The 22,912-nt window shown below is 51.5% G+C and overlaps 2 protein-coding genes across 2 annotated transcripts in view; one reads left to right on the top strand and one right to left on the bottom strand.

The window, feature by feature from the left end:
- Nucleotides 1-4,441: 4,441 nt before the first annotated feature.
- On the bottom strand, nucleotides 4,442-5,325 carry LOC103606460 (uncharacterized protein-like). The gene is made up of 2 exons (XM_008591052.1): nucleotides 5,249-5,325; nucleotides 4,442-5,156 (listed from the first exon to the last, which is right to left on the bottom strand). The coding sequence occupies exons 1-2, from the start codon at nucleotides 5,323-5,325 to the stop codon at nucleotides 4,442-4,444; spliced, it is 792 nt and encodes a 263-aa protein (XP_008589274.1).
- RTEL1 (regulator of telomere elongation helicase 1) overlaps nucleotides 4,859-22,912 on the top strand; it is a 31,699-nt gene continuing 13,645 nt past the window's right edge. The window contains 9 exon segments of the mRNA XM_008591053.1: nucleotides 4,859-5,533; nucleotides 6,400-6,595; nucleotides 6,894-6,987; nucleotides 7,443-7,597; nucleotides 9,692-9,767; nucleotides 10,462-10,546; nucleotides 20,924-21,098; nucleotides 21,166-21,244; nucleotides 22,246-22,343. Coding sequence (XP_008589275.1) covers nucleotides 5,432-5,533; nucleotides 6,400-6,595; nucleotides 6,894-6,987; nucleotides 7,443-7,597; nucleotides 9,692-9,767; nucleotides 10,462-10,546; nucleotides 20,924-21,098; nucleotides 21,166-21,244; nucleotides 22,246-22,343 — 1,060 coding nt within the window. The 5' untranslated portion in view covers nucleotides 4,859-5,431.

Raw genomic sequence — 22,912 nt, forward strand, 5'->3', positions numbered from 1 at the left:
GGGGAGGGGAGGGGAGGGGAAGGCAGCCAGCTGCAACAAGGTGCCCATCCTCCAGCCACTCACAGCCATGGACCCATAGCTCCCTCAGCTCGGCTTTGCATGGCTTTGTGGGATGGTGGAGATAAGCCCCCATTCTCCAGGGCAGGTGCAGTAAGGGCAAGGCCGGAGGGGCAGTTCCCACTGTGTGGGGGGGGCGTTGCAGAGCTCTTCACTGAGGCAGCTGGAGGCTGGGATGGTACTTACTGTGTCCAGGTCTATGCTGAGAGTTATGGGCCACAGGGGATGGGCGCTGGCCTAGAAGGCCTGGGATGGGCACCTCCTCTGAGGGTGAGGTTACAACAGGGCTTTGAGGTAAGGGAGAGGCAGGTTCCAACCTCAGCTCTGACATTCACTTGCTGTGTAACCAAGGGCAAGTTTCTTTCTTTTTTTTTTTCCTTTTTGTCTTTTTTACTGACTGTTAACGGGATCGCAACCCTCGGTGTCGCGCCTGCACTGCGCTCAGCCAGTGAGCGGGAACCAGTCTCCACATGGGATCCGAACCCTCGGCGGGAGCGCCGCCGCGCTCCTAAGCGGTGCACTCTCCAGTGCGCCACCGGGCCGGCCCCAAGAGCAAGTTTCTAACTTCTCTGGGCCTGTTTCTTGGGTGTAAGGTGTGACAATGATGGTAGTCCTGGATGATGGAGGGGAGGGAGAGGTGCCAGAGCTCAGTGTGTGCACTTAGTGACTGGGGGCCAACTGTCCTGTCTGCCCTTCTTCTCTTAACCCCCAATGGGAGAGCCTGGCAGGCAGATGAAGTGTCATTCCTGTTTTAGGAATGGAGCCACTGAGGTGGAGAGGAGCAGTGCTTGCTCCACAAGCAACTGAGTCATAGGGCCAGGAATCAAGCTCTGGGAACCTCAGGAGACTTGCACAGAGATGAGGCAGGCACAGAAAGACACAAGTCAGGGACAAGGGCCGGCCAGTCGGCTCAGCTGGTCAGAGCGTGGGGCTGACAACACCAAGGCCAAGGATTCAATCCCTGTACTGGCCAGCTGCCAACAAACAAGTCAGGGACAAGCCTAAGGACCAGAGGTCAGCCTGGAGCAGGCCCAGCAGAGGGGTCAAGAGCACCCCATGTCCAGACACATTCTAAGTTGGCTCTGGAGAATCTGCCCCCCTGGTGTGCACGACTGGGATTGTGACTATGGTGGATTTGATGCCTGGGATTAGGTTACATTGTGTGGCACAGCAGACCTTAAGACAGGAATATCATCAGGTAGAGCTGACATAATAAGGGGGGAGGTGTTTTTTTTTTTTTTTTTAAATGACCGGTAAGGGGATCTTAACCCTTGACTTGGTGTTGTCAGCACCACGCTCTCCCAAGTGAGCTAACTGGCCATCCCTATATAGAGATCCAAACCCGTAGCCTTGGTGTTTATCAGCACCGCACTCCCAATTGAGCCATGGGCTGGCCCCCTGACTTATTATGTTTATTTTTATTTTATTTTATTTTTTTTAAAGATGACCGGTAAGGGGATCTTAACCCTTGACTTGGTGTTGTCAGCACCACGCTCAGCCAGTGAGCAACCGGCCATCCCTTTATGGGATCCGAACCCGGGGCCTTGGTGTTGTCAGCACCACACTCTACCAAGTGAGCCATGGGCCGGCCCTGACTTATTATGTTTAAAAGCAGAGTTTTCTCTGGATGGTTGAACTTGGAGTGATTCAAAGCAAGGAAGGTTCTCCGTGGTTGAGATGAGTGAACCACGTGGCCAGGGCCTGAGAGCTGCTCTCAGCCATCATCCAGCAAGACAATGGGACCATGGTCCTACAGCCATAAGGAAGTAAGTTCTGCCAAGAAGAAGAATGTGCTTGGAAGCAGGTTTATCCACAGAGCCTCCAGATGAGAATTCAGCCAGCTGACAAGTTGGTTTCAGTCTTGGGATACTGAGAACTGTGAGTGAATAAATGTGGATTGTTTTAAGCTGAGTTTGTGGCATTTTGTTATGCAGCAATGTCAGACTAATACAAACACATACAGAAGTGTTGCCCCCCAGGCCCATTCACAGGAGTTCAGCCCTGGGAAAGGGTAGGAAGGCAGAAGAAGCATACAGAGTTGTTCACAACACTGGTGCTTATCCATGACCTCTGTGTTGGTCACCACACCTTAGACATGGATTGTTAGGGTCCTACAGATGGACTCCAGCTCCAGGTGCTGGAACCCAGGTGCTAGGATCAAGAGGAGTATTCACCCCTGATACACTCACAGTCTTCTCATGTGGATGGGGTGGTACTCACCAGGCAAGCTCAGGGGACTCATTGTGACCTTGGGCACATCTTCTACGAGCTTCCAAGTCCTTGTCTAGACCACAGGGACCCGCTGTGTGAGAAGCCCCTGGTGTAGTGCCAGGAACACAGTAGGTGCACACAATTAGTGCACACAGGAGGCACACAGAGTAGGGCTACTGAATGTTTGCCCCAACAGGTTATCAGGCCTTGGAGCAGATTTTGACTTCTCACTGAGGTCAACTGCAGGAAGTCTGTGAGCAGCCATTTCAAAGATGTTTTCACAAATTGAGATTTTGCATATCAGACCTCCACACTGATCTCCAGAAACTAACCCTGGCTTTTCCTAGGAGGAGTCCTGCACCTTGGCAGGACGCTCAGTCAACCAACATACATCTTTCAAGCACCTACGTACATCAGGGCCAGGATACATCAGTAATAAGAGGAAAACGGCAGGGGTACAGATGTTCCTGACAGCTCCAGGCCAGAATTAGTTCTCCTATGGTAACTGGCAACCAATAGGCACCGGAGCAGACTCAGACCTGCCCAGCTCTCACCAAGTCCCTTCCACTACAGTCCTAATGCAACTCTCATGAGACCATCCCCCCACCCCCTACCAGGCAGGCACTATTTCATTCCTGGATGGAGCAGGGGCCTTTGGACCTGCCTCTTCTCCTTGCTCCAGCCTCAGTGGCTACTTTGAACTCCTCACACACTGGAGGGTCTATTACTTGTGAGTTGCTGCTTATGCTTTCCCAACCCTATTCCCAGATCAATCTGCAGGGCAGCCTTCTCTGGCCTCTAGAGAAGGTCAGTTCATCTACCCATTACTTCCTTCCTTGTACTCATTGTGGTTTGTAACACAATCTCGTGTCTGACTGGTTAACATCTGCCCTGTGGGCCAGATGGCATTCTGTCCACAGCAGGAATCCCACAAAGCCTGCCAGAGCAGATGCTCAATTCAAGTTTGTGTCTTGATCAAGATCCCTGTCTGCGGGCCGGCCTGGTGGCGCACTGGAGAGTGCGCCGCTTGAGAGCGCAGCGGCGCTCCTGCCGGGGGTTCGGATCCCATGTGGAGACTGGTTCCCGCTCACTGGCTGAGCGCGGTGCGGGCGCAACACCGAGGGTTGCGATCCCGTTACCGGTCAGTAAAAAAGATAAAAAAGGAAAAAAAAAAAAAAAGATCCCTGTCTGCTGAGTGAGGCTTGCTATGGTCAGCCTTGGTTCCCCCCGTCCCCCCCCGCATCTCTCAGGGTTACATTACTAGGATGGCATTTATATGTTATAATTCACAGGAGGCTGAGCAGGCCACCTTAGAGCCCCCATCCGTGACGTGGGGCCATAATTGCCTGTTACCCAAGCAGCACACGAGTCAGCTCAGGCTCTCAGGGCCCTTAGCTCCAGTTTTGGCCCAGGAAGTCCAAGTCTCAGTATCTTGGCCTCCCCTTCCTTGGGCTTCTGGGAGGATGAACTGCATCTCTCAGGAGATGGGGGGTGTGGAGGTGAGGCGGGGACTGCTGGCTCCTCTGAGGGTTTTGGGCCATCTGTGAATCACTTTGTGCTTCGTTTTCTTGCATGTGAAGTGTGGAAAATCAAATAACTTATCTCAGAGGTCATTAGGAGGATAAATGTCAGTGCATACATGGATGGTACTGAAACCTGTGCCTGATGCCCACTCATCAAGTATGCAAGGCTGGGTCCTTTGTCTTCTCCAACTCCCTGCCGAGAGCCTAAGATAGAAGCTCTCCAGTTCCTTCCCTGGAACAGGCGCGTGGGGGTGGATGCCAGCTTGTGCCAGGGGCTTCACACACACAAGCATGGCACACATGTGCCGTCAGCAGAAAACGTCTGGACACTAAGTAGAACCGAGGAGAGGCTCAGGAACAAGCACTGCCTGCTGCCCTAGGCCGTCACTGCAGCGTCGACTTCTTCCTGGTGACCTTGGGACATGCTGGGGTCATCTGCTGAGACACACATCTCTGACCACTGGCTGACCCCACAGAACTGTGCAGACCCCTCTCTCCTGGGGTCCCCCTGTTGACTGTCAGCTGGTGCTAGGTGCTGGGAACTCAGAGGGCCCGCCCTGGCCAGTGGGGACGCTGGCCGGGAAAGAGGCTGGACTGAGGGGACAGTAAAGAGAGGAGGCGGTGAGGGTGCTCAGGAGCCACTGTGGATTTTAAGGAAAGAGATCGGCTCGGAGTCGAGCCGTGAAAAGATGCCTCTGGGTGTTGGCAAACAGAGAGGGGGGAGCCTCGGGAAAGCGATGAGCCTGTGCAGGAGTCCGGCAACGGTTGTGGCGTGGCCTGGGGGGTGCTAGTGGCATGTAGACCCTGGTGGGGATGACGACTTGAGAGAGGGCGGGACCCCAGTTTTCTGCCTGCGGGCGACGGACGTGCGGGTCATTGGACTCAATGGAAGAGGCCGGGATGGTGCCCGGCAAAGGACCACTAGGCGCCGCGCGGCAGCCGGACCCCTCGGCCGGGGAACGGTTTCCGCAGGGAGCACCGCGCCGCGGACCGGAAGTGGGGGCGGAAGTGCGACGCGTTCGTCGCCGGCTGCGCGCCCCAGCCAGCCAAGTCCGGGCCGCCAGGCGGCGGTTGAGTTGCTGGTACTTCCGCGGAGGCACGTGAGCCGAGAGGCGCGGGGACGCTGCGGCTGGCTCTTCGTCTAGACACTGAGGCCTAGAGCAGTCGAGTGAGTCGCCAGGGGCCGCGTGGATTTGCGTCCCGGGACGCCCTCTCGCCACGTCAGCCGCACCTGGTCGCCCACCTGGGCGCGGCGGGGAGCGGAGGGTTGGAGCCGGGTCCGGGAGTTCTGTAGCCCGGCCTGTCGCGCTCCAGTGCGCGTGGAGCTTGCGGACTGCACTTGCTGCTTCTGGCAGCCGGGCGGCGCTGGAGGGCGAGGCAGGGCACGCTCAGCGGGGACGCAGCAGGCTTCTCCAGGGGAGGGACGTCCTGAGGTGACCGGTTCAGTGGCCTGGTACCCCGGAAAGGCTGGCTGAAAACAGAGTCTTGTTGTCTTCCCCGTGTCTGTGCCAGACAGAACAACCTTTTGTGCCATTACCACACGCCAGCATCACTTACTGGAGCGGCTGAGACCCTGAGATGTGCAAAGGCGTTTTGTCACACGGACCCAATCCTCTGTGCCCTCCTGAGAACACGCTGATATGCCCAAGATAACTCTGAATGGTGTGACGGTGGACTTCCCTTTCCAGCCGTACAGATGCCAGCAGGAGTACATGACCAAGGTCCTGGAATGTCTGCAGAAGGTAAAGGGGCAGACCCTGACGGATTGGTACTGGGGGATGGGTCAGCATGGGTGGAGCTTCAGCAGGGGCCTAATGTACTGCGACCTTCCCGCCCATTCCAGCCTGGCCCTGCTGCGTGAATGGCAGTGTTCTGTCATAAATAGGGCTGATGTTCTTGGTGGGGTAAGAGAGACAATAAACAAGCAAACAAAAAAGATAATTCCAAGTAGTGGCAGGCTTGGGAGTGCCATGGGGGCCTCTCTGAGGAAGTGGCGTTTGACCGATGCTGGTTGACGAGCAGTGGCCGCCATTTGAGGGTCTGGAGGAAACGTGGTCATGTAGAGGGGCAACTGGTGTCCAGCCCTCACTTAGGAAGGTCTTTGGCGCTCAGGGTAGTGCAGGGAGGTGGAAGGGGGGGGGTAGGTTTCTTTCTACTGGGTGTTGAGGTGCCCTCTTATACCCTGCTTACTACCCGCCCCCCCCCACCCAGTTCCCCAGTTAGGCTCACATCTGAGACCTTGTATGTAGGACATCAGGTTCCATTCAGATGGAATAGTGCAAAAGCCTGGATTTAGAACTACAGAACAATTTCCTATTTTGAGACTTGGCACCTAATTAGTCATCTTGCTATTTATATTAGGCTGAAAAATACTGTCACATTTTGGGTAATACTCTGCAAATTGATTGCTAATGAGGGCTGAATTAATCTACACCTTTTGGGTTGGGGATGGACTTATCCATGGTTCCATGAGGCCTTTGCCATCCGACGGTGGGCTATGCATCTGAGAACTGTCTCTAACTGGTTGTCGGGGCTTGCCTTGGGGCAGGTTTTGTGCCCTCACTTGTCTCCCTGCTTCCCCATGACCCCTGTTCCCGATCCTTTTCAGAAGGTGAATGGCATTTTGGAGAGCCCCACGGGCACAGGCAAGACGCTGTGCCTCCTCTGCGCCACGCTGGCCTGGAGGGAGCACCTCCGAGACACCATCTCTGCCCGCAAGATTGCCGAGAGAGTGCAAGGGGAACTTTTCCATGATCAGGCTTTGTCATCCTGGGGGAATGCTGCTGCTGATGGAGACCCCATAGGTGACCCTACTTCCCAGGCCTCTCCTGGCCTTGTATGGAGTGTTCGGGAGGGTATCGGGCTAGGGCAAGTACACCTGGGCTTCTTCCATATCTCGAGCAGAGCTGAACAAGGAGAATTTTGTAGCTGCCACATCATTTGTCACCATCCTGGGTATAAACCTAGGGTTGGGGCTTTTTTTGCTGAATTAGGTCACAGCAGATACCCACTTAACCCATTTCTGGTGCTGCGTGTGTTAAACACGTACATGGGGACATTGTCTCAGAGCCATGACCTGTTGTGTTTCCTCGTGCCCGGCAGCTTGCTATGCAGACATTCCAAAGATCATTTATGCCTCCAGGACCCACTCTCAGCTCACGCAGGTCATCAGCGAGCTTCGGAGCACCTCCTACCGGTGGGTTGCACAGGTTCATCCTGCTTCAGGGTTGGGTGGTGGTGTCAGGTGAGGGCTGGGCTGTCTCCGGTGCCCATTAGTTGCGAGAAAGCAGCTTCGAATGTACATGTTGACCTTGGGCTGGCACCCTGAGCCCCTTGCAGGTGCTGTTGTGTCATCTGTGGCGTGGGTCAGGATTGGCCATTTATGCAGCCTTGCATGTGAAGGGGGAGGAGGCTCTGCCCCTCATCAGAGCCCAGCAGAATCTTAGTGTCCCACCCTGGCTCCTGTGAGTGGAGGATGGACAGCGGGGTCACTAGAAGCTCTCTCAGTCCCTTCTGTCCAGTTTCCCATGGCTTGTCACCTTGTTCTCTCACTTGGTCCACTCCCTCTGGTCACTCATGCTGCTGGACTGCACCATGGGTTGTCTGTTGGAGGTAGTTCCTCCTCAACCCCACGGTTCTTTCTTTGGCCAGGCCCAAGGTGTGTGTGCTGGGCTCCCGGGAGCAGCTGTGCATCCACCCTGAGGTGAAGAAGCAGGGGAGCAACCACATGCAGGTGGAGGAAGTGGCGTTTGACCGATGCTGGTTGACGAGCAGTGGCCGCCATTTGAGGGTCTGGAGGAAACGTGGTCATGTAGAGGGGCAACTGGTGTCCAGCCCTCACTTAGGAAGGTCTTTGGCGCTCAGGGTAGTGCAGGGAGGTGGAAGGGGGGGGGTAGGTTTCTTTCTACTGGGTGTTGAGGTGCCCTCTTATACCCTGCTTACTACCCGCCCCCCCCCACCCAGTTCCCCAGTTAGGCTCACATCTGAGACCTTGTATGTAGGACATCAGGTTCCATTCAGATGGAATAGTGCAAAAGCCTGGATTTAGAACTACAGAACAATTTCCTATTTTGAGACTTGGCACCTAATTAGTCATCTTGCTATTTATATTAGGCTGAAAAATACTGTCACATTTTGGGTAATACTCTGCAAATTGATTGCTAATGAGGGCTGAATTAATCTACACCTTTTGGGTTGGGGATGGGGGGTCTGAGAGGAAGGGGAGGCGTTTGTGTGGGCAAATGAGGGAGTGGAGAGCTGGAGCCCTGCCTAGCCTGCACCCTCTAAGACCCAGGGGGTGGGGGTGGGGTAACAACAGCACAGGGCAGTGTGCTGATTGCCTGTGAGACTCACTGAGAGGCTCTGGAAGCCGCGTTTGTTCTCCCCTGACTTCACCCCCTGCGTTTTTTCTCTTTGCTGATTCAGCTGTGTGTCCTTCTGTTGTGATAAGTTACAGCTGTGCGTGCAGCTCTGTGCTGAGTCCGCATGTGTGTGTGTGCACTCGCGCACGTTCTGGCCTCTGCCACTAAGGGTTAGGCCTCATCCCTGCTGCTGAGGGGGTCCGGCACCTGCTGGGGGTGGACACAAGCAGCTACATGGAGCCAGCAGCTGGAGGGAGGCCCCATTCCCACATGTGGCTGCCCTGAGACTGGGATGCTTGTCAGGAGAGGTCCCTGGTCTTGCCTGCTAGGGCATGGGGCCTGGGAGTTGCTCCCCAAGCAGCTCCCCAAGGATTTCCTGTGGCTCCACTTTGGGGGCCTGTGCCCTGGGGGTGGGGAGGGGCAGAACAGCCCCTCTTCCACAAATCACTGAGGTTCTTCCTGACCTGTGCCCTACAGCCAGCATGGGTGTCACCTCTCCCCCAGAGTGACAGAGATGCAAAGGATTACTCAAAGCTCATTTCTTCTGATCAGTGAGAGGCCCGAAAACAGTTACCCCCAGGAATAATTCTTTCAAGAGAAGAAAGATCCCACGAATAGCCCCGAATCAGGTTCTCTCTCTGTTTTTATTCTCTAGGCAAGAAAGTTACAGAAAAGGAACATAGGTGGTTACAAAAAGAACAGTAAGATATTTGTCATAGCAACAGTCATTAGGTTTAGCTGCACCAAGGACATCTGCCCTTAGAGCCAGCAATTTTGCTGTGTTACAATTCTTTATCTACAACAGAGACTTTAGCCCGGGGAAAGCTTTCTGTCTTTCCCAAGCTTAACACTTCTATGTGCAATACCAAAAAGTCAGGCTCTGTGAAATACATGTGCTTATAAATGCTGGTATTCTCCACACATGGGTGGTGCCTGTTCTAAGGTTGCCATCCTGGGGAAGGGGATGGGCCCCCACTGGGATTGAGGGGCAGGGTAGATTCTGCCTCTGGTTCCCCTTCCTGCCCTCTGCCTGCCTGTGCCCTGCCTCAGGTCCTGGCTGTCCTTCAGGTGGAAACTCTGGGTCTGTCTTAATTGGTGGAGAAGCTGAGCAAGAGAAGGTAGCACTAATCACAGGACAGGCTTCTCCAGGGGCTTATGGGAGATGCCTTTGGGCTTGTGGCAGAGTGGGGGGCTTCCCACAGGAGGGCTGGGTGTGGTAACCACTCCTGTCCTATCATGGGGCTGTCTAGGGGTGAATAGGATGCTCGAGACCCTTAGAGACGGCCTTGGCATTTGTCTCCGTGACTGACCCACAGCCTCAGGCCAGTGCCTGCCTTCTTGGGTACAGAGCAGGGCTCCTTGAGATCACTTTGGATAGGGGCCTCCCCTGGGGACCTGAGACCCACCAGGCAGGGATCTCTAGTGAGTCCTCCACACTGTCCACTATGTAGGAGCCATTCTGTCCTGGTTGTTCCCTGGGGCCTGGGGAGACTCAGTGGGTCTCCAGGGTGCGTGTTTATTCCTGCCTCATATCTGCAGAGAAAAGCCTGGAGCAGGAGCTGGCCACCCCCATCCTGGACATTGAGGACCTTGTCAAGAGCGGGAGCAAGCACAAGTGAGAGCCCTCCTGGCACGGCGGCTGCTGCTGTCCCTTCCACAGCCAGACTCTCCCATGATGTGTAGAGGCGTGGATGTATTACTTTCCTTTTCCCTTTTTGAATTATGAAACTAAAAGTTTTTTAGGAAGCCGTTCTGAGGAACGTAAAGTAGAAAATGAAGCCGCCTTCTCCCTCCCCAGCCCCCAGTCCACTCCCAGCTGGCCACTGAGCAGTGTGGACGGGCGCTTGCGGGTGTTCCGTGCAAGTGCAAAAGCATGCACACAGTCTTGCTTGTGCTGCTCATTCTCTGCGGAACTCTTCTTCACTGCTGTGTCTTGGACAGCTTCTCACATTGCTGCTTGCAGCCTGGTCTCATTCCTTCTGAGGACAGCAAGTCTGTCAACCTCTGACAGCTTCAGGGATTCAAATCGTGATAAGGCTTTCTTACCCCGAGGGGAAGAAGTTCTACATTTTTTTGTACTCCTGTATTGTTTTTGTTTCTAATGACCTCTATCCAGGAAGAGGGCTGGGTGTTTTGTTTTCATGGTTTAAATAGGTGATGCGTCCACCCGGTTGAAAATCCACATGGCTCCTCACCCACTGAGGCCCCACATGCAGAACAAGGCTCCTCCCAGTCAGAGTACACGGCTGCCCCTCTCGCACATCCCCTGCCTAGGGTGCTTATGGCGTCTTCTCTCCCTCTCCGCCCAGAGTGTGCCCTTACTACCTTTCTCGGAACTTGAAGCAGCAAGCCGACATCATCTTTATGCCGTACAATTACTTGTTGGATGCCAAGGTGAGGACTCAGCCTGTGCATCTGGCGATTCCTGACATCCAGGGGGTGTCCCTGGGCTTGGGAGGAAGGGGCCATCTGAGCCTTTGCGTGTTCAGGGCCTCAGAGTAGCAGGCGTGGGCAGGAGGAGGGAGGACCTGCCTCCATCACTGGTCAGGGTGTCAGGACCCGGCCAGACGCAGCTGTGAGAGCCCAGGGATGGTGATCTGAGCAACCTGGGAGTGAGCAGGCTGGTGGGAGAGAAGAGGCCACTGGGCTGTGACCAGCAGCCAGGACTTGGCTTGGTCCTGACAGTTGGGCTCAGCTTCTTTCTTTCGTAACAGACTGTGGGAGGGGTTTCTTTTCTCATACAGGTCTGTCTGCACGTCTTTTTGTGCCTCTCTCCTTTTATTTAACACAGGTGGGATTGTACTCCATGTGTTTAGCGACTTGTACTTTTGCATAGTAATGACGTGGTGGAGGTCTTCCTTTCTGGGTTCCTTTGTTTATTCATTTGTTATCTCAAGCCCCCCCCCGTGCTGGGCACTGTCCTAGGTGCAGCAGTGGAGAAAAGAGGCATTGCTCGCATTGGATCTCTGATTCCAGGGAGAGGTAGACGAGAGAGAAAGTGCGTGAGCTGATGACACTCCAGGGCCGTGGGGGAAAGTGGAGCAGAGAGAGAGGGTGGAGACAGAGCTGGAGTGGGCAGGGAGGAGGCGAGGGGCGTGGTGGGGCAGAGGGGAGGGCAGGCCGCTGAGAGGGATTTGAGGCATGCGGAGCTGCTGCAGTTCTCTAACTCAGTGCTTTCCATGCTGGCTGCTGTGGGAGCCACCTGGAGAGAACACAGGCTGGGGCCTGCATGGGAACCACAACATCACAACTGATAAGCTGATTTTAACATTTACACGGAAATGCAAAAGGTCAAAGAGAGTGAGACAGTTTTGAAGAACACAGTTGGAGCACTTATCCCTCCTCATTTGGAGCCTTAACACGAAGCCTCGGTGGGGGAGGCAGTGTGCTCTGGCTAAAGACAGACGCACAGACTGGCAGAGCAGACAGTGAGTCCAGACAGACCTGCACACAGGCAGTACTTGGTTTTTGAGAAGTATGCCAAGGTATGCACAGACTGGCAGAGCAGTGAGTCCAGACAGACCTGCACACAGGCAGTACTTGGTTTTTGAGAAGTATGCCAAGGTAATTCAGTGGGGAAAGGAGAGTTGCTTTTGTTTTTTTCAAAAACTCGTGCTGGAATAGCTGGATATCCATTTGGAAAGCAGTGAATCTTAGCTATTATTTAAATGTAAAAGCTGAAACTAAGAGTTCTAGAAGGAAATGTGGGGGGAGGTCTTTGCAACTGTGGGGTAGGCTGAGATTTCTTAGCTACACACAAAGTACTAGCCATAAAGACAAAATAAGAAATTGGACTTCACAAAAATTTAAAATCTCAGCTCTTTGAAATAGTTAGGAAAATTAAGAAAATTAAAAGGCAAGTCACAGGGAGACTTTCAAAGGGCACCACTGGGAGATCCCCAGAACGGTTGATTGGCAGTTCTGCATGTGGGAAGGGGCCCAACCTCACTGGTCATTGGGAAAATGCAGATTAAAACCACAGGGAAATAATACTGCGTTCCCTTAGAAAGACTTAAAATAGCAAAGTGAGGATGTGGCATGGCTGGAAGACTTATCTGCTGCGATGGACATAAAATGGTGCAGCTGCTGTGCAGACAGGCACGCACCAGATAGCCCAGCTGAGAGGAGGGAAACCCGTGTCCAAAGGCTTGTGTGTGCACGTTCACCGGAGCTTCATTTACAGTTGCCAAAACCTGGAAGCAAGCTGTGTGTCCATCAGCTGGTGAACAGGCAAATCATGGGTTAGTTGGTCTCTGAATCAGTGGCTTCCACATCCCAGAATTCAGCCGTGGACCGAAATATTTGGGAAAAAAAACAAAAGATAATACAGATTTTAAAAAACTACAGCTTAACAGCTGTTTACATAGCATTTACATTGTATTAGGGATTATAAGTAATCTAGTGATGATTTAAAGTATGCAGGAGGATGTGCATAGGTTATATGCGAATACTATGCAGTTTCATATCAGGGACTTGAGCATCTGTATTTTGATATGCTCGGGAGGTCCTGGCACCAATCCTCCATGGATGCTGAGGGACAACTGTGTGTCCATAAAGCAGAACACTACCAGCAGGAACGATGAGTGGCCAGGTCCCACAGCATGGAGTGGATGAGTCTCAGACGTGCTAACCCATAGACGCCAACACGGGGCGACCTACTATTTGATTCCATTTATGTGAAAAGGCAGGTGAAGTGTGGAGGCTACACAAGGCACATGTGTCAGAATTCAGCTGTACACTTAAAGTGGTCATTTACTGTGTGAACATTAATCTTCAAGTTCAGTTATTTAAGAAGAATACCAATGCTGGACCCACAGACTGCTTCCATCATGCTCAGGGGATAGGGCCTGGGCGCTAGGTTTTTTAATCTCCCCAAGTGTGCACTGAGGCAGAGAACTGCTGGGTTGGACCTACTTGGCTCCTCCACTTCTGTAGCTGCCTGGCTGCTGTGGCCTGCGACTCCTACACCTTCCTTGGCCATGGTGTTGACCATGGCCCAGGCCCCTTTGTGCCATGTGTGAACGTTTCCCCAGGACAGACACCTTATGTCAAGCTGCTGGTTTAGGTTAGGTAGACATTGCTGGGTTGCATCTAAAACCAGCCTTGACCAGTTGCTGCTCCTGATGGTCAGGTGTGAGAGGGCCTTTTACCTGGTCTTCAGCAGCAGTGTTTGCAGTCAGTGCTTGCAACATTTGCTGCCTGCTGTGTGCCTCGTGTCCCTCTCTTCCCTGCCTCTGTGAGCCTGCGCTCTTAGTGGGCCCTGTCTGCTCGGCTCCAGCCCTTTGTCTCTTCCCTTCTTCCTTGTAGATCGTATAACGTCGTATAATGTATGCTATACGAAGTTATTACGAGGAGGGGGAGGGGCAGAGTCCTTGCCTTTTCCAGCATCTGCGGGCTGCTGTGTCCCTTGGCTTATGACCCCATGTCCTTCTTGCTCATCTTTCCAGGCTCATTGCTCCTTCTCTGCCTCTTTCCACCTACAAAGGCCCTTGTGGTTCTGTTTAGGGTGCACCCAAATAACCCAGGAAAGTCTCACAGTCTCGAGATCCTCGACTTAATCACATCCACAGAGTCCCTTTTTCCATGTCAGGTGACATATTCACAGGCTCGGGGATAAGGATGTGGACATCTTTGGAGGCCAGGATTCTGCTTCTCAGATGTAGCCTCTGGAAAATGTATATTCATGAGAGAATAAGAGGGAAAAGGGCAAATAATTTATGATGATTATTAAAAGTAGCATAGTATCATGAAAATAGGTTTGGCCTTGCGGACCTATTGAGAGGGTCCTGGGGCCACACTTGAAGAACCGCTGGTTTGATGGGAGGGTCAGGTCACAGTGTTGCTCTGAGCTCAGTCTGTCCTGGTGGGGCCTCCCTCTCTTGTCCTCTGCCACACATGGAGGAGCCATCATTTGCTGAACTGTTTCCAGTGAGTGGATCTCTAATGAATCAGGGCCACAGTCAACACCTGAGTACCTGCCTGCATCTCTGAGTAAATAGGTGAGCTTGTCCAGGACACGTGGCTACCTAGACATGGATTGAATGAACATCTGTAATGTTCAGGGAGTAAGAACAAGGGAAAGTATGTGTTCAGTTCAGATGCACTTTTTCCCTGAATATTTTCAGTGTGCAGCTGTTCTGCTCCAGGGATGTGGAACCCACTGGGACAGCGTGCCTGCTGTGCTTGTGCTGTGATTGTTCTGTATGGTGTGCTAGCTGTGCTTGTTTTGTGCAGTGGTCTTCTTCCCTAGGGACTCCTGTTTTCTGTGTGTTGTGCCTCCTCTAACTGAGTTCAGAGCTTGTCACTCTCTCAAACCCTTTTTGTCTCTTCATTTGTCTTTGATTTATAAAAGGTTCCCCATCACCTTTTTCTCTTAAGGCACTGTTTGTGGCATGTGTCTGGTTTTTTTTCTTCCAATTTAATCTTCATTTTTAAAATACTTTTTTGTTTTCCTTCTAATTCTGTAGAGTTCTGTCACCTTTTTCTGAGTTTTAAAAATATGACTTATGTTGGTTCTTGTCTTATACCTTGCTCCTAATGTCTCTTAGCTTATCTGAAATGTTTATTTTTTATAAAAGTTTACTTTGTAATAATTTCAAACTCATAGGTGATGTGCTAGTATAAAGAACTCCTTTTTATTCTTTAGCCAGGTTCCCACTTGTTAGCATTTTTTTACTAGCAATTCACTGTTACAAATCATACTTGTTCTTTATGCCCCTTATCCAATCTTTCCACTTCCCCCTCTAATAAACATAGATTTGTTCTCTCCCTGTGCTCACTGGCTGAGCGTGGTGCGGGCGACACCAAGCCAAGGGTTGTGATTCCCTTCCCGGTCACGAAAAAGACAAAAAAAAAAAAAAAAATGAAAACAGAAATTTAAAAATGTCTGCTTATTTAAATAAACCACTACATGTCAGATTAGTTTCCCAGGGCTGCCATAACAAAGTACCACAAACTGGGTGCCTCAGAAGAGCAGAGGCCCCAAGTCCAGATGCAGGGCTGCCTGGGTGAGCTCAGTTGGTTGGAGCCTGGTGTTATAACACCAAGGTCAAGGGTTCAGCTGCCAGCTGCCAACCAAACAAAACCAGATCAGATGGCCGCAGGGTTGCTCCTGCTGGGGGATCTGGGGCAGACTTGTGCCTTGCCTCGTCCAGCTCCCGACAGCTCCAGTCTCTGCTTCTATCTTCACATGGTCTTCTCTCCTGCGCGTCTGTGCCCAAATTTCCTTTTCTTATAAGGACGCCACTCATTGGGTTTAGGGCCACCCTGATCCACTATGACCTCCCCTTAACTTGATTACATGTGCAAAGACTCTGTGTTCCAAATAAAGTTACACTGACAGGTACCAGAGGTTACAATTTGAATGTATGTTTTTGGGGGGTACAATTCAACCCATAACACATGTTAACATAAAAAATATTATTCCTGAAAAACATTTTATAAATGAGGAGTGGCATTGTCTCACAGTTTTGCAAGTGTTTTTTTTTTTTTTTTTTTTTTTTTTTGTGACCGGTAAGGGGATCGCAACCCTTGGTGTGGTGTCACCCGCACCACGCTCAGCCAGTGAGCGCCCCAGCCATTCCTATATAGGATCCGAACCCGCAGCAGGAGCGTCGCTGCACTCCCAGCGCCGCACTCTCCTGAGCGCGCCACGGGGCCGGCCCTTTGCAAGTGTTTTTAATACGTGTCTTAGTAAACAACAGTGGGATTCTCATAACTCTCTTTGCTTTTGATCTGATGCAGTATCATGAAGTGTATTAGTTTCTACAGCTGCTGTAACAAACCACCACAGACGTCATGGCTTAGAGCAACACAGGTTTTTATCTTACAGTTCTCAGAAGTCCAGAAAGGGCCGTCAGGCTGTGCTGCTTCTGGAGGCTCCAGGGGCATCGTTTCCTTGCCTTTTCCAGCATCTGCGGGCTGCTGTGTCCCTTGGCTTATGACCCCATGTCCTTCTTGCTCATCTTTCCAGGCTCATTGCTCCTTCTCTGCCTCTTTCCACCTACAAAGGCCCTTGTGGTTCTGTTTAGGGTGCACCCAAATAACCCAGGAAAGTCTCACAGTCTCGAGATCCTCGACTTAATCACATCCACAGAGTCCCTTTTTCCATGTCAGGTGACATATTCACAGGCTCGGGGATAAGGATGTGGACATCTTTGGAGGCCAGGATTCTGCTTCTCAGATGTAGCCTCTGGAAAATGTATATTCATGAGAGAATAAGAGGGAAAAGGGCAAATAATTTATGATGATTATTAAAAGTAGCATAGTATCATGAAAATAGGTTTGGCCTTGCGGACCTATTGAGAGGGTCCTGGGGCCACACTTGAAGAACCGCTGGTTTGATGGGAGGGTCAGGTCACAGTGTTGCTCTGAGCTCAGTCTGTCCTGGTGGGGCCTCCCTCTCTTGTCCTCTGCCACACATGGAGGAGCCATCATTTGCTGAACTGTTTCCAGTGAGTGGATCTCTAATGAATCAGGGCCACAGTCAACACCTGAGTACCTGCCTGCATCTCTGAGTAAATAGGTGAGCTTGTCCAGGACACGTGGCTACCTAGACATGGATTGAATGAACATCTGTAATGTTCAGGGAGTAAGAACAAGGGAAAGTATGTGTTCAGTTCAGATGCACTTTTTCCCTGAATATTTTCAGTGTGCAGCTGTTCTGCTCCAGGGATGTGGAACCCACTGGGACAGCGTGCCTGCTGTGCTTGTGCTGTGATTGTTCTGTATGGTGTGCTAGCTGTGCTTGTTTTGTGCAGTGGTCTTCTTCCCTAGGGACTCCTGTTTTCTGTGTGTTGTGCCTCCTCTAACTGAGTTCAGAGCTTGTCACTCTCTCAAACCCTTTTTGTCTCTTCATTTGTCTTTGATTTATAAAAGGTTCCCCATCACCTTTTTCTCTTAAGGCACTGTTTGTGGCATGTGTCTGGTTTTTTTTCTTCCAATTTAATCTTCATTTTTAAAATACTTTTTTGTTTTCCTTCTAATTCTGTAGAGTTCTGTCACCTTTTTCTGAGTTTTAAAAATATGACTTATGTTGGTTCTTGTCTTATACCTTGCTCCTAATGTCTCTTAGCTTATCTGAAATGTTTATTTTTTATAAAAGTTTACTTTGTAATAATTTCAAACTCATAGGTGATGTGCTAGTATAAAGAACTCCTTTTTATTCTTTAGCCAGGTTCCCACTTGTTAGCATTTTTTTACTAGCAATTCACTGTTACAAATCATACTTGTTCTTTATGCCCCTTATCCAATCTTTCCACTTCCCCCTCTAATAAACATAGATTTGTTCTCTCCCTCTGAAGGATTACCTGTTTCTCTGTTCGTTTGTTGCCTGGATGATCTGTCCAGTACTGAGACAGGTGTGATCAAGTCATCCCATAATCATAAAGCAGATTTTTCTATCACTCTGGAGTGTACTTTGTGGACTCTTTTTTTTTTGGTTTCCGCCGGTGCCTCTCCTTGTGTCAGTGCAGTTGAGAGTCTGGCGTGCCATCTGCACGGTGGCTATGACTGCTGCTATAGAGACTAGCTGCTTTTGAGGCAGCTGAGGCAGCTGTGGTGGGCTGCCCTTGTGGAGATGGTGTTTCTGGTGTGCTCTTCACCTGGCTGCTGCTGGGCTCAGTTTCCCCTGGCTCCTCCTCAGGGCCCCGGTTTGTTAGCATTTTAAAGACTTTAACAACTCCACTTGCTAACACCTTGTTTATTCTTCTTTCTGTTCAGAAAGATTATTTCTTTTTCTGAGTCCTTCAGAGGAGGTTTCAGAGGGATGCCCTTTGCTCCGTATCTTAGTGTGCATTTCCTGAGAATGGGACACTCTCATTTGTAACTGCAGTATGATGATCAAATTGGAAGATTAACATTGACACTATACTGACAGACCTCATTAAAATTGTTCCACCTGTCGTCGTTGTAGCCAAAAGTGTGACAGAATAAAACATTCTGTCTGAGAACGGTCTGCTGTCATCTGTCCTTAATCTCAGGACTGTCATCTGGGACAGTGTCTGAGATTTGCCTTTTGTGGCCTCGACATTTTTGAAGAGAAAGGCTAGTTATTTTTTTTTGACTGCCCTGCAAGCCAAAAACCAACATCTGGGCTCTAGTTAGTGCCGTTATTTCTTAGACTTTTTTCAGTCCGCATTCCTTCGCATCTGCTTTTGAGACTGGCCTGTGTGCTTGGTCTGCTGGTGCGCCTGGGGTCCCCGAGGAGCTGCCCGTCCTGTCTCTGCAGTCTACTTTCTCTGTTTTCAGGCTGGACAACTTCATAAATCTGTCCTTGGGGTTATGTGATTTCCTCTGTCACTGCCGTTCTACTATTGAGCCCATCCACTGAGTTTTTGATTTTGGCTGTTGTGTTTTTAGTTCTGAATTTCCACTTGGTTCTTCTTTACGTATTCTATAAACCTGAGGTTTTTCTTTAAAACCCTTCTCAGATGATTCCACCATCTGTATCATCTTCGTGTTGGCATCTGTTGATTGTCATTTCTCTTTCAAAATCAGCTCTTCCTGTGATTTCTATATGTTTGTTTTTATGACAGGTAATTTGGGTTGCATTTGGAGTACTTTGTTATGCGACTCTGATTCCTTTTTTTTAAAAAGATGACCAGTAAGGGGATCTTAACCCTTGACTTGGTGTTGTCAGCACCAGGCACTCCCCAAGTGAGCTAACCGGCCATCCCTATATGGGATCTGAACCCGTGGCCTTGGTGTTATCAGCACCACACTCTCCTGAGTGAGCCACAGGCCAGACCCCGACTATGATTCCTTTTTAAAACTGTTTTAGCAGGTGGTCTGCCTGTGTAGATTCAGATGCACACCCTGGCCCTCTCTGGTGGGCTGTGGTTTGAATGTCATCTTGGTCTTCAGAGCCATTGTGGAGCTGCTCTTCCTGGCTGTAGTAGATTGAATTATGTTCCCCAAAACTCACTGAAGCTTGAATTGTGTCCCCCAAGTTTTATGTTCTAGAAACTTGGCCCCCACTGTGACTGTTAGGAGGGTGGGAAATCCTGTTATGGTGATTGAAGGGTGGAGCCTCGAAGAGGTGATTGGATTGTGGGACCATGCAGTAGTGAATGGATTGAAAATCGTGGTCAAGGGTGTGGTTCTGAGGGCTTTAAAAGAAGAGAGAGGAGAGTCTGTCTCTTTCTCTGCTCCACTATTTTGCAATGTTATACCCTGCCATCACTGTTACTACCACCAGGACCCTTGTTAGATGTATTCCATGGACCATGAACCTCCTAGCCTCCAAACTGTAAACAAACAAATTTTGTATCTTTATAAATCACCTAGTTCTGTGTATTTTGTTATAAGCAACAGAAATGGACTAATACAGTGGCCCACCTGTGTGCTGCCCAGAGACCAGTCTGCTGTCCAGGCAGTATCCCCACTGGGCACCTCAGGGGGAGACGGAGGGGCCCAGGACTTTATACAGATAAAGAGTCCCTTGCTCCACCCTCCCCCAGGCCCCCATGCAACTGTCCAGTTGGGAGTGGGTGGCTGCCTCTCTCCTGACTTTGGCTGAGTGCAAGGTGGGGGTGACCGGCCAGGCTCCCTCCTGCCATCTCTGCAGTTGCTGTTCATTGGGCAGGAGGACACCGCCCTTTGCTGATGTTTGCTCAATGTCGGTGGGATGGTCAGTGCCTGATGGGGCAGGGGTGGCCTGCACGTTCTTCATGGTGTTCACCTGGAGTAGGGTGGATGTGATAAGAGCTCTGTCCAGCAGGGCCGTCCTCTTCCTGGTCTTTCAGCTAGAGAGAATGGGCTTTTCGTGGGGCTGTTTTTGGTTTGTGCGTCTTAGTGTTTCTAGGTTGCGAGGACCCCTCCATAGCACAGAGGCCAGGTTATATAGTGTGCAGAAAACAACACCCAACACCCACCCAGGGCCACCTTCTCTCCATCATTCAGCATCTTCTTTCAGTTGCTTTATGGGCAGGTTTTTTGTTGTAGTAATTAGTGGGAGAAATACAGTGGGATGTGCTTCCTCCATCTTGTTGGGGACTGGAATTCCAGTTTTTATCCCCATCCTGTTCTTTTCCTTACACTTTATTTATTCAAGAACCCAGGCCATTTAACCCGAGGAGTCTGAATCTTGTTGGTGTGTGCCCGTGGTGTCGTCCAGCACATTCTCTGAGTCTCCTGCCTGGCTGAGCTGGACTCAGGCTCGGTCAGACCCTCCTTGGGGCTCAGCGTGTGGCTTTCATCCCTTCTCATGGTCATGTCATTGCTGTTCAGTGCCTAGGTCCATTTACTGTCAGAGGATTGCAAGATGGCGATGTGCTAGCTCTATTGTTCAATTCGTCAGCAGGAGTAATGTTATAAAGACACACTTCCCCTCCTCAGCTATGTGGTGACACCACTCATGTAGGAAAAGCAGGATAAATGCTCGATTTTTTTCTCCCTTTATGTTCTCAGTTTTCAAATTTGGCCATGTGAATCTGTTTCCAGCTTTCTTGTCAACTTCAGGAGGGGAACAGTTTTAAAAATATCATCAGTGAATACCTGTATTTAAGTATGTTTGCTTGGTCTCAATACGTTGTCAGTCTCATTGTCCTGTCTTCAGGTGCTTTCATGCTGGCTCCGCATTCTCCTGACATAGCCCCAGTAGTTGTGGGTGGCTCCTTGCCTCTGGGTGGCAGGACGGTCCACACTCACGAGCACACTGTTTCTGTGCCTCCTCAGTGGACAGAGCTAGGAAGTGCGTTCATGTGCATGGACCTGTTTGTGTGTGTATTTCTGCAGAGAGAACACCTCTTTAGCTCATGCTGCTGTTTCTAGTTCAAGTTTGGGCTGCAGGATCTCACGTGGCCTCTTCTCACATCTGTTCTGCACACTGGGAATCCTGGTGCTCAGGCACAGCTGGTGGAATTAGGATGGCCCACAGCTGTGCATCTGCTGCTTTTTTCTCATCCAGGGCTGAACATAGAGCCAGAAGACCTTGTGAAGCTGAAGAGTAAGTGCTGTCCTTCCTCCTCCTCATGGCAGGGCGGGGCCTGCCCTGACATCCCCTTGCCCTGCAGTGATCCTGCTTCACCTGGAGGAGGCCATTGATGCTGTCGAGCTGCCCAGAGAGGACAGTGGCATCACCAAGCCAGGGAGGTGAGGGACAGGGAGTTGACCCCTTGACCCCAGGCTCCGCCTGAGCTAGAGACAGAGTCTTCACACATCAGTGAGAGCTGTTTTCAATTTTCAAGACTCAGGAGGGCTGCCAGCCTTTTATTTGGTCCTTGAGAACATTGGGAGCAACTGCGCACACTACCACACATGGAGCTGCTGAAGCACTCTCTGGAGGCTCCCCTCCAGGCCTTTCCTTTACCCTGGCCCAGCCTGTTTGCAGCAAAGGTCCTGTTAGAGCAGGACCTTCTTGTTACGGGTCAGTGTGGTCACCCAACCACCCTGGGGCTCCAGGGACCAGCATGTTCTGAACATTCCGCAGGCCTCCAGTCTTTGCAGCCACTGGGGCAGCAGCACTTGTTGTCCGTCTTATAGGCAGATGTGGGGCTGTGGCTGGAGCTGTGTAGTAGCTGTGCTCGGTGCACATCCCATGGCCATGCCGGGACACAGGCTCAGGTCTGGCGAGCGCAGAGCATGTTTCGGGGGCCCAGGCTTCCTGCCTGCTCCCCGAGCCTGTCTGCTCCTCTGAGCTCTGACCTTTGCAGGGCTCTCAGGGGTTTCCAAATGGAGTCGAGCTCCTCAGCCTATGCCTGCACCATACCCCAAACCCCACCCACAGCCCCCATAGGGCCCACCATAGCTTCTGCCGCCCACCCCATCTCTTTCCAGTGCTTTTGGGGACCCTGCCCAGAGCTACAGCCTCCAGGAAGCCCCTGACGCTCACCTCCGGACCCTGGCCCTCCCCTCTGGCCTGTGGCCCCTCACCCTGCTGCTCCCATTTCCTTGGGATGTGGCACTCATGCCAGACCTTTCTCTTCTCCCCCCGGGCGGCACCTGAGGGCAGAGGCTCCTCCCTCCAGGTTCAGCCTCCCCTGGAGGGTTGAGTTTGTTTCTGAGTGAAGGAGACTTAAAGCCGTTCGCCTTAGCTTCCCAGAGCCGCAGCCTAGTCCCCTGCCAGGCTCAAGCTTCTTTCCCCTCCTTTGCAGCTACATCTTCGAGCTATTTGCCAAAGCCCAGATAACATTCCAGACTAAGGGCTGCCTGCTGGACTCGCTGGACCAGATCATCCAGCACCTTGCGGGACGTGAGTCTCCCAGCCCGCCGTGTGGGGAGGATCCGGCCAGTGGTCTCTGATGCAGACACAGCAGGACCAGGCGCTGGCCTCCAGTTGAGGGTCTGCTCCATGTCCACCGTCAGCTGTCAGCAGGAGTGTGACCCACAGAGCCTCCCCTTTCTGGCTGGGACATTAAGGCATCAGTGCTGTTTGTCCTACCGTTGTGCTCTTCTGTGGAGCATGTTTTGGCCTTGCTGTCAGCAGCTTCTCACGTAGCTCTGTCATTAGTCCCTTTAGGGAGGGCCACAAGTGGCCCATGTGGGTTCAGTTCAGTGAGCTGTGGGCCCTGCCAGCATCTCCCTCACCCCACCTGAGCCTTGCTTCCTCACAGGGTGTTCCCATGTGGTGGTGTCCCCACAGCTGCTCTGCAGAACCTGCTTCTGCTGAGGAAGGTCTCAGGGAATGTGAGGTGCAGGACCCAGCAGGGTCTTTGCTGTGCTCCTGGATGCTGGGGAAGGGTGCTGCCACACTTACTTGACCACAGAGCCTATCTTTGAGCTCCACTGACCCCTTGGAGACTCCGTCCCCATTTGGCTTCT

Source organism: Galeopterus variegatus, unplaced genomic scaffold, assembly GCF_000696425.1.
Source record: "Galeopterus variegatus unplaced genomic scaffold, G_variegatus-3.0.2 Scaffold6599, whole genome shotgun sequence".
Classification (NCBI taxonomy): Eukaryota; Metazoa; Chordata; class Mammalia; order Dermoptera; family Cynocephalidae; genus Galeopterus; species Galeopterus variegatus.